At 35.6% G+C, this 15,414-nt stretch overlaps 1 protein-coding gene across 2 annotated transcripts; it reads left to right on the forward strand.

Moving 5' to 3' along the window:
* The first annotated feature begins 1,040 nt into the window (after positions 1–1,040).
* Positions 1,041–14,508, forward strand: pdpk1b (3-phosphoinositide dependent protein kinase 1b). Of its 2 annotated transcripts, none has more exons than XM_051098319.1 (14): positions 1,041–1,157; positions 3,546–3,740; positions 3,833–3,875; positions 3,966–4,103; positions 7,542–7,686; positions 7,782–7,879; positions 7,974–8,049; positions 8,276–8,344; positions 9,529–9,625; positions 9,708–9,881; positions 9,966–10,195; positions 10,278–10,335; positions 13,115–13,267; positions 13,344–14,508. In XM_051098319.1, the coding sequence occupies exons 1-14, from the start codon at positions 1,134–1,136 to the stop codon at positions 13,455–13,457; spliced, it is 1,614 nt and encodes a 537-aa protein (XP_050954276.1). In that variant the 5' UTR covers positions 1,041–1,133; the 3' UTR covers positions 13,458–14,508. The 2 variants fall into 2 exon arrangements, with proteins under 2 accessions (XP_050954276.1, XP_050954277.1); XM_051098320.1 differs by lacking the exon at positions 1,041–1,157 and adding an exon at positions 1,286–1,689.
* The last annotated feature ends 906 nt before the right edge of the window (positions 14,509–15,414 follow it).

Genomic DNA, 15,414 nt, shown 5'->3' on the forward strand with positions numbered 1-15,414 from the left:
TTTTTCTCAAAATTTTCCCTAGACTTCAAATAAAATTATGACATTACCATGGATAATTTCCAAAGACCATGATATTACCAATGCAAAGTATGTTTGTGTATTTTATTTATTTATTTATTTATTTATTTATTTTTTGTTTATCACATTTTTTTTATTATAATGCATTTTCTGTTATTTTTATTATTTATTCATTATTTTGTATTATTTTTTTTAAATATATTTAATGTTTTTTTTTTTACTAAATATAGTTTAATTTATATTACTACATTGTTCATTTATTTTTATTATTTATGTAATTTACATAGTTTATTTTTTTTTCAGTTACTTTTATTTTATTTATATGATATATCTTCGTTAGCTGTAGTGGTAGTAGTAGCATTTTTATTTATTTTACCCTGGTTTTCTTTAAACTTCAAATAAAATTGATATTATCAAATATAGTTCAAATATAACATGATATTACCATGGTGTCCAAAAACCATGCTAAGCACACTGTATTTTTTTGGTTTATCAACCTTATGTTTTTATTCATTTATTTTCACTGTTATTGTAATATATATTCATTATTTTAATGTTTCCTACTAAATATATTTTAGTTTATATAATTAAATTAGATTTATTTTAATTTTATTTTACTACATTGTTCATTTATTTTTTATTATTTATATAATTTACATAGTTTGTTCGTATTTTATTTATTTATAGTAGTAGTAGTAATAGTAGTAGTAGTATTTTTATTGATTGATGTTTACACTGCTTTACTCTAAATTTTCCCTAGACCTAAAAGAAAATGATGACCTTACTATGGTTCTTTTCCAAAGAGCATGATATTAGCATGGTGTCCGTGATATGTACGCTGTGTTTTATGTTATAGCAATTCAAAAATAGGTGATATACAAATTTGTTGATCCACAGTTGCAAAACCACTTCCATAACTCTTATATCACATTGATCCGGTGGAATTTTGGGGGATTCGCCGTTTGGGGGCGCCCGGTAATTTTTTTTCCTCTCGACTGCAGTAATGTTGTTGTGGCGTGACGTCACAGCCGTGAAACGAAGGCGCAGAGAGGGCGGCCATGACTCCAGTCTCCACAATTATTTAATCCCAAATAAATTACCCACGGAAAACTTCCATGGCAAGAGCCACGAGTCAGATCGTGAGTACCGCCAGCGTCTCAGGAGCGCGGGCTCGAAGCCGCCTCGCGCCGCGTTGCGTGCTCTGCTCGTAACGGCCTTTTTTTAAGGGGGTGGCGCGGGACGCTCGCGACCCGAGTCTTTAGCTTAGCATTTTAGCGTCATTAGCCCGCTAGTCCCCAAAACAAGCGCAAGTCTATTAACCAGGAAGTGTCAACTTTTGTTTCTTATCGTAATTTATACAGGGATTTCTGAATGAATTATTAGGCTGGATGTTGATATTTTTAAAAGAGCAGCGTGGGGAAACGCTCATATTGATGTGTGTTAGCTCTGCGAGCTAATTCTGTCAACAAATGAAGTTGCTTGTTTTCTTAGCCGTTAGCCTGACCGCTAACTCACGACATAGGCGTTTGCTCCTGCCCGTCTTAAAAATGTACGCAAATCGTTTTTATTTCTAAAAATGATTTGAGTGAACATCCACGACTTGTTTTTGAGTTTCTGACAAACTACAACAGCGTTTTGGAGTCAGCAGCGCTTCTAGCACAATCGCCTCAGGTTGTTTTGCCTCATTTGCGTCTCTCTTTGCTGTCAGTTTATCATTATAACCCGTAATTTACGTAATATTAGCAGTGTTGTATATCTGTAACAGTTTAGTAACATGTCCGTGTTATCCTTGACTTATTCAGGCGTGTTATTTTACTAAAATAAGCCGACTCTGAATTGCGGCCTATAAAAGTGGCTTAGGGATTTTTAAGGTTTCACCTTCTCAGGTGTTTTTGACAGTCGATTGCTATTATGCATAACGTTATATAAATTACTAGACTAAGGAAAAACACTAATGAATATGATTGGTGATGTATCAAGCTCATTTGTGGGTCATTTAGTATGTAGCTGGTGTAGATTTATTAAGATGTAAACATGCTTTAATCTAGTAACTTTGATTTATTATTTAAGTAATTACCAATATTAAATGAGCTTAACTTAGTGCTATGAATTAACCTTGTGGTGCATAGATTGCAAAGGTAGTTAACATGGTTATTGCTGGAGGTTTGACTAAAGTTCTTGTTGACCTGTGACTCATGTTTTATAGAGGTGTTTTGAAGTTCGTTAGTGTAGGAATGCTGATTGTGAATAATGTGAGCTGTAGTTACAGGAAGCTAGTGATTATTATATCCAGCGTGGTGAGAGAAAGACCTTGCGTATGGATCTGTAGTGCTTGTTAGTTCCCTTTTTAAAAATTTCACAATGAGATCCAGTACAATTTAAAAAGAGACAAGTTTGTTTAAAATAATTACATTTTGTGCGATGCTTTTGAATACATAAAATCTGTTTTTATACAGTCAGGATGATACAGTTTTTATTTATCAAAAGCTTTAAAATAGTCATTTGTGTTCTAGCTGAGCCTAGAGTTGTTAATTATCAGTATCTAAAGTGTTAATACATAAACCATATGCTCTTATCTTGTTTAAGTTAAACAGTTTGCTGTCAACTATGAGTGATGTCATTGCCCTTAACATAAATTTACAGTAATGACATCACACATATGACATCAAATATATAATAAAATATGATAAAACAACTTTTTAGCTTTTTTATATAATTTATTATTTTTTTTTATATTTTAAAGCAAGATTGAGGTCATTATAGAATATAAATATATAGTCTATTTTTAGTATATATATATATATATATATAAATTTTATATAGTGTGTGTTTACTCTAAATGTTTCAATATTTGAAACAATAAAATAACTTTTTTTGTATTTTTAAAAAAAATATTTAAAAGCAAAATGAATATAGTTTATAAAATACAAATATATATTAACTTTTTAACATTTGTATATATTTATAAGTATATGTATTCTGTAAACTAAAATTTTAAATATTTAAATATATATATATATATATATGACCTTGGACCACAAAACCAGTTTTAAGTAGCATGGGTGCATTTGTAGCAATAGCCAACAATACATCGTATGGGTCAAAATGATCGATTTATCGATTAGATCATGTTCCATAAAGATATTTTGGAAATTTCCTACTGTAAATGTATCACAACTTAATTTTTGATTAGTAATATGCACTGCTAAGAACTTCATTTTGGACAACTTTAAAGGCGATTTTCTCAATATTTAGATTTTTTTTTGCACCCTCAGATTCTAGATTTTCAAATAGTTGTATTTCAGCCAAATATTGTCCTATCCTAACAAACTGTACATTAATGGAAAGCTTATTTAGCTTTTAGATAACAAATAAATCTCAATTTTAAAAAATTGACCCTCATGACTGGTTTTGTGGTCCTGTATCACAAAAAAAAAGTACAAATGTCATAAAGTATGCAGTAATTCATGAAAGGCAGTAAAGTAATGTGAGAAATACACTGACTTTATCTCTCTCTTTCTCATCAGTATGATGTTGCATCCCTCCACTCCTCTGTTCTCATCTCCTGTCCATCCATGGTAAGAGGCCAGCAGGACACGCCCCGTCTCCACGGCAACAGCATGGAGGGACAGGCACCACCCCCCCAGCCCACCCAGCCTCGCAAGAAGAGACCCGAGGATTTCCGATTCGGCAAAATATTGGGAGAAGGCTCCTTCTCTACCGTATGTCACGCACACGCCAATGCACATCTGATATACCTCAGCTAGCATTACTCATTTCAAGTACTAACCTTTGCCGTTTTTGCTACTTACAGGTTGTCTTAGCAAAGGAGCACTCAACGGGGAAGGAGTATGCAAGTAAGTCAAGCAGTTTATCTGTATTACTTTTGACATGAACTGCTAGATGGGAGCATGTACTGAACAGTGTTGGTGCATGTGTTTCCACAGTTAAGATCCTGGAAAAGCGCCACATAATGAAGGAGAACAAAGCGCAGTATGTCAAGAGGGAACGTGACATCATGTCACACCTGGATCATCCGTTCTTCGTCAAACTCTACTTCACATTTCAAGATGAGGAGAAGCTGTGTATCCTTCACACACACCTATACGTAACTAGTGGTTAAACAATATAAATTGTCCAGTGTTAATATCTAGAAAGGGTGGTCATCAAATTTACCTGAAAATATTTAAATACGTATATTTTTATAGTGTAATATATACACTCCTGAACAAAATCTTAAGACCAGGGGAAACATTACAAGTATTCACATTTTGTGCTAGTGGATCGTAACCAGGTTGTAAGTACTGCTTCGAAATGGCAAAAGAAGAAACAGGAGCAAGAGCCAAAAAATAGAGAGTAGGCAATTCATAGAAAACTGAAGAAAACTCAGACAGGCTGTTCATCAGCTGATCAAAAGTTTAAGACCATCACCCAAAAAAACCCACAACAGAGCTGAAAGTGTCAAAAAAGGACTCAATAGTGAGCAGCCCCACCACTTTTGCTGATTACTTAAAGCATTCATTTTGGTATGCTTGATGCGACTGTTTCCAGGAGGCTGGTGGGAATGTGTGTCCATGTGGTGAAGATGGCTTCACGAAGGGCATCCACAGTCTGGAACTGACGTATTTTTTTGTAAACTTCCCTTGCCATCCATCCCCAAACATTCTCAATGTAATTTAGAACAGGGGAACACACAGAAAGGTCCAAAAGAGCGACGTTATTCACCTTCGTCAGGTGGGCGTCGTGAACTGCATCGTTGTCCTGTTGAAAGACCAAGTCATTACCACACAGACGAGGGCCCTCAGTCAAGAGGGCTGCCCACTGCAACATGTCTACGAAGCCAGCGGCCGTTTGACGCCCCTACACAAACTGAAGCTTCATTTTTCCATTGAAGGAAAAAGCACCCCAGATCATGATGGAGCCTCCTCCACTGTGCCACGTAGAAAACATCTCTAGTGGGATCTCCATGTCATGCCAGTGACATTAGAAGCCATCAGGACCATCCAGGTTACATTTTTTCTCGTCAGAGAATAAAACTTTCTTCCGTCTTTCAGTGTCCCATGTTTGGTGCTCCTTTGCAAATTCCAAACGGGCAAGTTTGTGGCATGGGAGATGTGGCCTTTGAAGACATTTTTTGTTCTTGAAACCCTTCTCTTGCAGATGCTGTCTTGTGGTTTTTGGGCTGCAGTCAGCATCAGTAAGGGCCTCAATTTGGGTCGAGGATCAGTCTGTGTTTTCATGGACAGCCCGTCGGATCCTCTGGCTCAATACAGGTGAATTTTCTTTGGGTCTACCACTTGACTTTTTTTGTTCCATAACTCTCAGGATCTTTTGAGAAATGTGAAATGGCTGTCTTATTGTGTCCAATCTCGGCAGCGATGGCGCGTTGTGCGAGGTGTTGCACGTGCAGCTCAACAATCCTGCCACGTTCAAAAACAGAAAGCCTTTTTGCCTGTGCCATCAGGAGGTCATGACAGTGTGACTGCCTGAAGAACAATGACATCAAAGCCATATTTTCGGCAGATTTTAACTTTTTAAGGCTATGGTCTTAAACTTTTGATCAGCTGATGAACAGCCTGTTTCAGTTTTCCTAAGTTTTCTATGAATTGCCTACTCTCTATTTTTTGGCTCCTGCTCCAGTTTCTTCTTTTGCCATTTTGAAGCAGTACTTACAACCTGGTTATGATCCACCAGCACAAAATGTGAATACTTGTAATGTTTCCCCTGGTCTTAAGATTTTGTTCAGGAGTGTATTAGGGCTGCAATATCATGATTTCTGCGTCTATCAATTTATTAAGCATAATCATCTGTGATGTTTTCCCCCTGGTTATTTATCCTGAAAAAGTTTCAGTTTAATTTGGCATTTGCATTCTCTTAGATTAACAAGCCTCTACAAGCTTTTATGTTGCGGTTGCCAGATTTCAAGAGTTTAAATCCCCCAATCGTATTTTTTTTTTTTTCATAAATGATGTATAATCTGCCCTTTCTGGCAACCATGTGCATGCACTCTCTCTACATTACGGAAAAAGCCCTGGTGAGTTGAAAATACTGGCATTCATTGGGAAAACAGCGAGATATTTTGCTCAAATAAAAGTCTAATACAGCCAGTATGTTTTCTTTCACATGGTCATTTGCGCTGTTAGTATTAATCTGCGAGCAAACCATGCAATTTGATGTTGTCTTGATCTTATGTAAACGTGCAATAATTCTATGAAATGTTAAAAAAACATTTTAAATGACAGTAATCATGATTTATAATTGTGATTATACATATTTTATAAAGTATATGTATTTATTTTTGCATTTATTTAATTATATCTAATTTTTAAAAGTACGTAAAAATATTTCAGATTTAAGTAAATAGATTTATGTACACTACCAGTCAAAAGTTTTTGAACAGAGAGATTTTTAATCTTTTTTTTTTAAAGACGTCTCTTCTGCTCACCAAGCCTACATTTATTTGATCTAAAGTACGGCAAACACAGTACAATTTTGAAATATTTTTACTTTTTTTCAGGATTCTTTGATAATAGAAAGATCCAAAAATCAGCATTTATCTGAAATGAAAAGCTTTTGTAACATTATACCATTCAAACGCTTCAGTATACAGAGTCACTATAATTTTTTGGCAAGGAATTATAGAAATTAATACTTTTATTTATCAAGGATGCTTTAAATTGATCAAAAGTGATGATAAAGATATTTATAAGGTTACAAGAGATTTCTATTTCAGATAAATGCTGTTCTTCTAAACTTTCTGTTCATCAAAGAAACCTGAAAAAATTCTACTCAGCTGTTTTCAATATTGTAATAATAATGACAAATATTTTTTGAGCAGCAAATCAGAATATGAAAATGATTTCTGAAGGATCGTGTGACTGGAGTAATCATGATAAAAATTCAGCTTTGAAATCACAAGAATAAAATTTTTAAATATATTCAAATAGTAAACAGTTATTTTAAGTAGTAAAAATATTTCAAAATGTTAATGTTTTTGCTGTACTTTTGATCAAATAAATGCAGGCTTGGTGAGCAGAAGAGATGTCTTTAAAAAAATCAAGAAATCTTACTGTTCAAAAACTTGACTGGTACTGTATGATTTTTAATCATTTATTTTATTTTACATATAAATGACAAAATATTTAAAACATATATATTTTAATATATTACACAATGTTTGTTTGTGAAAGTGTTTTCTCCCATTAATTTTTTATAATATATAAATACATAAAATATGCATAAAATATTTTTATTCTGTTTACAAAATATTCTATGATATATTATTTTGCTCTAAATATATACAAAAATAAAAGAAGAATAATTCTCTGAAAATGCTAAGAAGTTGTATAAAACAAGACTATATGTGTACTACGTAAATGTTGTAAAGACTATCAGTAGATTTTTGAACTGTCACAGATGTGCACTACATTCAATGGTATTAATCTCAAAATGTTGACCACTTAATTGGCTTGGCTAATGTCAGTGCTGCATTTAATTAAATGCTTTCCTGAATGTACTATCAGATTTTGGATTGAGCTACGCTAAAAACGGCGAACTGCTGAAATACATTCGAAAAATAGGCTCGTTTGACGAGACCTGCACACGTTTCTACTCGGCTGAGATAGTTTGTGCTCTTGAGTACTTGCATCAGAAGGGCATCATCCACAGGTCAGTAGGCTTGTCTTGAAGGTGTCTGTCAGTCACTTTTTTAATTGCATCCTATTCATTTATTGAGATACTGTATTATTGTGGTTTTGCTACAGAGATCTGAAGCCGGAGAATATTCTGCTCAGTGAGGAGATGCACATCCAAATAACAGACTTTGGCACGGCCAAACAACTGTCCTCTGAAAGCAAACAGGGTAAACACACATGCTGTAAACATTCATTCAGAAGTATCCTCTTATGATAGGGCATTTACTAAGTGATAGTGTCGTTTTGATGTTTCCCCCACAGCAAGAGCAAACTCATTTGTTGGTACGGCTCAGTACGTCTCTCCTGAATTACTGACTGAGAAATCTGCCTGCAAGAGGTAAACACGGCTGATAAATATTTTATTGTGTGCAGTTGTAATGCTTTCATCGGTAATGAACCGGGCCTAATTCAGAGATGCTGTTTGTTGTTGTGTTTATGTAGTGGTTTGTGTTTGAATGCAGGAGACATTATGTGCAATAACTAAGTCAGAACAGAGATTTATTTGAGGTTTTGGCTAAAGGTACTTGTTATATTTGTCCTGACCATCTTATTTCCCATTGCAGTTCGGATCTCTGGGCATTAGGCTGCATCATCTACCAGCTTGTTGCTGGTTTGCCGCCATTCAGAGCTGGGTAAGTTTATTGTCAGATGCGTAAAACTACTTATTGGTTTAACTTCTAGTACTAGTCAACTAATTGAGCCCTGTGTAATTAGACTGGTTTCAGATCTCAAACAGATGTTACCCTGGACCACAAAACTAGTCTTAAGTAGCACGGGTATATTTGTAGCAATAGCCAAAAATGCATTGTATGGGTCAAAATTATAAATTTTTCTTTTATGCCAAAAATTATTAGGATATTAAATAAAGATCATGTTCCATGAAGATATTTTGTAAATTTCCTAACGTAAATATATCAAAACTTAAAGGTGATTTTCGCAATATTTTTTGCACCCTCAGATTCCAGATTTTAAAATAGTTGTATCTCAGGCTAAATATTGCTCTATCATATTTAGTTTTCAGATGATGTATAAATCTCAGTTTTAAAAAAATTGACCCTTATGAGTGGTTTTCTGATCCAGGGTCACAAATATGTTTCCTATGATACATAGATGCATTCTTGTGTTCATAACAATTAGATGAGCAACATAGAATTAAAGTTTGTTTTATTGTGCTAGTAACACTTGTAATGAGGTTTTATACCTTATTTTAAGTTAATACCTTCAATGAATGAACAACATTTATTAATCCAGGAAATGTTAATTTATAACTTTTGTTCATTGTTATTTCATGAATTTAATAAATTATATTAATGCATTTAATGAATATAACTTAATGGTAAATATGTATGTTAGTAATAAATGCTTGTTTGTTGTTCATATTAGCTAATACATTAATATGATCAAATTTAACGTTGTAAAGTGTTATCTGCACCTTAATATTTTGTCAAAGCAGTTGCAGCATATAAAAATATTGCAAAACATTTACTACAGATCAATTTGAATATTTTGTCAAAAGGCTGTTTATTTGATCACAAATCTAGGAAAAGTACTAAATAATATTGAAATTTAAAATAGCTGTTTTACCTGATGCAGAGCTGAATTTTCAGCATCACACGATCTTTCAAATATGCTGATTTCCTGAATATTTTGATTAATAAAAAAAAACAGAGTGCATTGCATTTTGTCAGTACAGAATGCATTTTAACCTCACTAACTGACTAGTTGGTTATTAGATAATCATGACCCATTCCTAACATGTACCGTGTCCATGTGCTTAAGCGTCCATTCACTTTTTCTTTCTTTTAATCCATCACAGGAATGAGTATCTAATATTCCAGAAGATTATAAAGCTCGAGTATGAGTTTCCTGAGAAATTTTTCCCCAAAGCTAAGGACCTTGTGGAGCAACTTCTGGTCAGCCTTATTCAATCATAAATGTTTGTTTGTAGTGTAGGTGTGGATTTGCTGTGCACTCATTGGTGTGTTGCTTTCACAGTCACTGGATCCGTGCAAGCGGATTGGCTGTGAGGAGATGGGCGGCTACGGGCCGCTAAAATCCCACCCCTTTTTTGAGACAGTTGGCTGGGATGATATCCATCTGCAGACTCCACCTAAACTAACGGCGTATCTGCCCGCCATGTCTGAGGATGATGAGGACTGCTATGGAAACGTGAGTCACACAAAGGTTTGATTTTCTTCAGAAAATATGAAATGTAGACTACTCATCTGAAGTTTGTTTCTCGTTCGTTTTCAGTATGATGATCTCCTGAGCCAGTTCAGTTGTATGCAGGTGGCACAGCCTGGCCACGCCCCTTTAGTTTCCTTCACAGGAGAGACAAGTCAACCTACATATAACCCCTCCCCTAGTGTGGATCAGTTTATACATATTCATGAGCTGGACAGTAATAGTATGGAGCTCGACCTGCAGTACAGCGACGAGGAGAAACGCATCCTACTGGACAAGCAGAGTGCTGCAAATCCATGGTACACAAATACACAGTCTTTTTATGTCACTTTGTGTCCTTGTATGCTTTTTGTAAGCATCCTGTTCTTTTGTTTTTAACAGGCACCAGTTTGTGGAGAATAACCTCATCTTAAAAATGGGCCCAGTGGACAAACGCAAAGTGAGTCACTATTGGTAAACTTTACTAGTATGTAATCAGCTAGATTTAGATCCAATTCTCGAACAAATGATTTTTATGATTTGGCTCTTTTTAGTGAATCAAAACCATACAGCATGACCAGTATAATCCATCTAATTTCCAAACAAAACTCAAAGTCAATCAAAACAAATTAATGAATTTTGTTCATTGTTTTAGTGAATTAAACTACACCTAGTGTAGTCTGACCAATTCCTGAATGACTCTTATGATTTGGTTCTTTTTAGTGAATCAAAATAATGCAATCAGTGCATTCCATCAAATTCCAAAATAAGTGACTCCTTTGATTTTGGTTCTTTATAGCGAAGCAGTCCAACCAGTTCCTGAATAAATGACTCGTATGATTCAGTTCTTTTTAGTGAATCAGAACTATTCATCCAGAGTATTCTATCCAATTCCTAAGTGAATGAATTATGGTTTGATTCATTTTAGTAAATTAAAACCATACAGCACAACCAGTGTAGTCCGATTGAATGATTCATTTCTTTTTAGTGAATCAAAACTGTGTAATCAGTATAGTCCATTCAACTCCAGAATGAATGATTTAGTTCTTTTAAGTGAATCAAAACTATACAGCAAACCAGTGTAGTCCATTCAATTCCTGATTCTTAAGATTTGATTCCTTTTAGTCAATTATAACCATGTGAATGGTGTAGTCTATCAAATTCCCTAATGAATCACTCTAATGATTTAGTTCTTTTAGTCAATCAAAACAATGCGATCAGTAAAGTCCTTTCAGCTCCAAAATGTATGATTTGGTTCTTTTAAGTGAACCAAAACTATACAACAAACCAATGTAGTCATTCATGTTTTTTAAGTTTTGATTCATTTTGGTCAATTAAAATCACTCAGGATGAGCAGTGTTCTATTCAGTTCCTGACTCTTGTGAATTGATTTGTTTTAGTGAATCAAAACTACACAGCTTGACTAATGTAGTCCATCCAGTTCCCAAATGAATGACTCCTATGATTTAGTTCTTTTTAGTGAAGCAAAACAATACAGAACAACCAGTGTAGTCCAACCAATTCCTGATTCAATGACTCTTATTGTTTCTTTTTAGTAAATGAAAACTGTGTGAACTCTGTAGTCTCCTAAATTACCTAACAAATGACTCTAATGATTCAGTCTTTTCAGTCAGTCAAAACAATGCAATCAGTGTAGTCCATTCATCTCCAGAATGAATGATTTAGTTCTTTTAAGTGAATCAAAACTGTACAGCAAACCAGTGTAGTCGATTCAATTTCTGATTCTTAAGATTTGGTTGATCACAGTGTTCTATCTAGTTCCTGACTCTTATGAATTGAGTTGTTTTAGTGAATCTAATTCCCAAATTAATGACTTTTATGATTAGATTTTTTTTAAGTGAAGCAGAACAATACAGAGCAACCAATGTAGTCCAACCAGTTCCCGATTGAATGACTTTTATGGTTTGATTCTTTTTAGTAAATTAAAACCATACACCACAGCCAATGTAGTCCAACTGAATGAATCTTTAGATTCAGTTCTTTTTAATGAATCAAAACCATTTGATCGGTGTAGTCCATCAGATTCCCTAATGAATCACTCTAATGATTTGGTTCCTTTAAGTCAATCAAAACAATGTGATCAGTATAGTCCGTTCAACTCCAGAATAAATGATTTAGTTCCAAGTGAATCAAAAACTTTTCAGGGAACTAGTATAATCTAACCAATTCCTATTTGAAAGACTGGTTATGGTTTGATTCTTTTTAGTGCATTAAAACCATACGGCATGACCAGTGTAATCCGACTGAATGATTCACTTTTTAGTGAATCAAAACCGTGTGATCAGTGTAGTCAATTCAACTCCAGAATGAATGATTTAGTTCTTTTAAGTGAATCAAAACTAAACAGCAAACCAGTGTAGTCCATTTAATTTCTGATTCTTAAGATTTGGATGATCACAGTGTCCTATCCAGTTCCTGACTCTTATGAATTGAGTTGTTTTAGTGAATCAAAACTACACCGCATGACCAGTGTAGTCCATTCATTTCCCAAATGAATGACTCATATGATTTGATTCTTTTAAGTGAAGCAAAACAATACAGAACAACCAGTGTATTCCCTGATTGAATGACTCTTATGTTTTGATCCGTTTTAGTAAATTAAAACCTTACAGCACAACCAGTGTAGTCTGACTGAATGACTCCTATGATTCAGTTCTTTTTAGTTATTCAAAGTAGTGCATTCAGTGTAGTCAATTCAGCTCCGGAATGAATGATTTAATTCTTTTAAGTGAATCAAAACTATACAGCAAACCAGTGTAATCCATTCAATTTCTGATTCGTAAGATTTGGTTTCTTTTAGTCACTTAAATCCACTCATGATGATCACAGTGTTCTATCCAGTTCATGACTCTTATGAATTGATTCATTTTAGTGAATCAAAACTGTACAGAACAGCCAATGTGGTTTCACCAAATCCTGAAAGAATCATTCTTACGATTTAGTGCTGCTCAGTAAATAAAAACCATGGGACAAGAGTATTTTATTCCCATTTCTACTTGAATTAAAACCATACCGCATGATTATAATATTCCACCCATTTCCTGAAACAAATGACTCATCTAATTTGGTTATTTTTAGCATTTCAAATCAAAGCACAACAAGTGTAGTTAAATTCCCAGCTCTTATGAGCTGATACTTTGTTGGAGTTGATCAAGCAGCGTCCAGAACCTGAACTATCAGTGACGTTGAAGTGTTTTTCTCCGTTTGTGAACGTGTAGGGTCTGTTTGCACGGAGGAGGCAGTTGCTACTGACTGAGGGTCCTCACTTGTACTACGTGGATCCGGTCAATAAAGTTCTGAAAGGGGAGATTCCTTGGTCACCTGAGCTCCGACCTGAAGCGAAGAACTTTAAAACCTTCTTTGTTCACACGGTAAACACAATCCCTTTTATCTCATACATCATCTGCATGTGTTAAACGTGTTTAACGACCACGTTTGTTCCCGTAGCCAAACCGGACGTACTATCTAATGGACCCAAGCGGCAACGCAGACAAATGGTGCAAGAAAATCCAGGAAGTTTGGAGGAAGATCTACCACAAACACCAGAGCCCCAGCCTATAGGACTACAGCGCTCCCCCCTTTGGCCACACCCTCCCACAGCCCTCCAACCAATCACAGGACTGTAGAGACATCTCTCTCTCTCTCTCTCCAGCTATATATTGTCTTTCTGTCTCTTCATATATCAGTCCCGTCACTCCCAAGCACTTTCTCTGTTTGGTTCAGTCGTTTTCGCGCGCTGAGGGTGGAGTCTTTACAACCAAAAGCAGCAAGGCCGTAGTCAGCATGTCGTGCAGGCAAGCCATAGAAAATCCCACTTTTAGACGATTACACTCAAGAAATCGTGCAATCTCCATCCGTCTGTCGCAAAACGAGCACACAAGTTCTGTTCTTTTCTCGCTCGGCGCTCACACACGCTCCGCTCCTTACTTTCAGATATCTAAATGGGAGTGTGTCGCTTTAGTCTGCGTTTAGAGTTAAGGCGGGTCCTTTTACCCTTATTGGCTACAGTAGCTGGTCTTGCTGATTCCGATTGGAGGATGTGGTGTCGGACATCTCCTCAGCATGTTCGCGTTACCTTCGAATCGCACCGGGAGACGGCACCACGCCGCCACAAAAGCCACATGTGTAATGTGGTTTGCGAGGGTGATTCATCGCCCCGACTGAGTTTAGCTGTTTTCCTTTAAAGCGCTTGCATTGTGACGGTATGCATTGCCGAGTGGAGGCTTGTGACGGAGGGGCAATCTGATCGCGTGCGTGTTTGGCTCCTCTCATTTGGCCGTTTTTAACAGGAAGTCCGTGGAGTGAGTGAGATTGGCCGACCGAGTGTGTGCGTGCGTGCGTGCGTGCGTCTTCCTGATCGGTAACAGATGACTGTGATGTACAGTTGATGTAATATTGCAAATGGGAGGTGAGTAAAGAGGTGACTCTAGGATCCAGGTTTTGTATTTTTATTCTTGTATAAGGTTATTGGGCCGCTCCGTTCTGGCCTGGCTTCTCTGTGTTATTTAAATTCTAATATATGAAAGCATATTTGGATTGAAGTCATGTTCCAGGGCCTTGCTGTGTATGTATTGAATATGTAAAGCCTTTGAATGTGAAGAATTATTGTAAACTATGATATTTTACTGCTTTTGTTTTCTTACTATATCATATACATTTTCTATTTGCGCAGTGATTGGCTCATTTCTGATAATTTAATGCCTGTGTGCGCACGGCCCCGCTTGTCTGTGTGCGCGTGCGAGTGTGTGTGTGTCTGATACGGTGTGTGTGTGTGTGGGGCCCTTGTAGGCAATGTGTGTATTCTTCTTGTCGGCCTTTTGCGCTCGGCAAAACCTAGAACTGAAATAAAGCATGTAGGGTTTTAGGCCAACAAACACAGTCTCTGTTTTTCTTTTTTTCCATGCATGTGTTTGAATAGTATTTCTTTTTATTTTGAAGTTGTTTTCCCCTTTTCTTGCGTTAAGGGAATTAATGAAGCATATTTTTAGAAGTTATTTTTCCAAATAATCTTTTTGCCAAATATATTTTTAATTTTAATTATGTATGATTATATTCTTTTATACATGTATATACACACACTTTACTATTTAAATATTTTATTTATTTTAATATGCAATTGAGATAAGTTCACTGATACCTGTAGGAAAATCTGTATCTGTCGCCCTCAATAGCAAATGCATGGAATTTCACATTTGTTAGTGCAGCCTTCCAGTGTAAATATGGGCTTTGTCTCAAAACCTACTGGGCATTTGAGAATCACAGGCATCATATGATGACCAATAAAGGTTTTATTACAAGTATTGCACCCGTGATGTAGAAAAAGGGCTGTTTGAACATGCTGCTCACTATTGAAAGTCACATTTTATTCCCACTGGTTCAGTCCGGATATTGAAATCTGTAGCACTGATTATTCCGAATCTTTGTCGACTCGGTTCGTTCGAACGATTCACTTCTACACCTATAAGAATTTAGCAAGCGTTGTTTTACGTTTATTTTGTTGTAAAATTGCTGTTTATCT

Source organism: Labeo rohita, chromosome 24 (genome assembly GCF_022985175.1).
Source record: "Labeo rohita strain BAU-BD-2019 chromosome 24, IGBB_LRoh.1.0, whole genome shotgun sequence".
Lineage (NCBI taxonomy): Eukaryota > Metazoa > Chordata > Actinopteri > Cypriniformes > Cyprinidae > Labeo > Labeo rohita.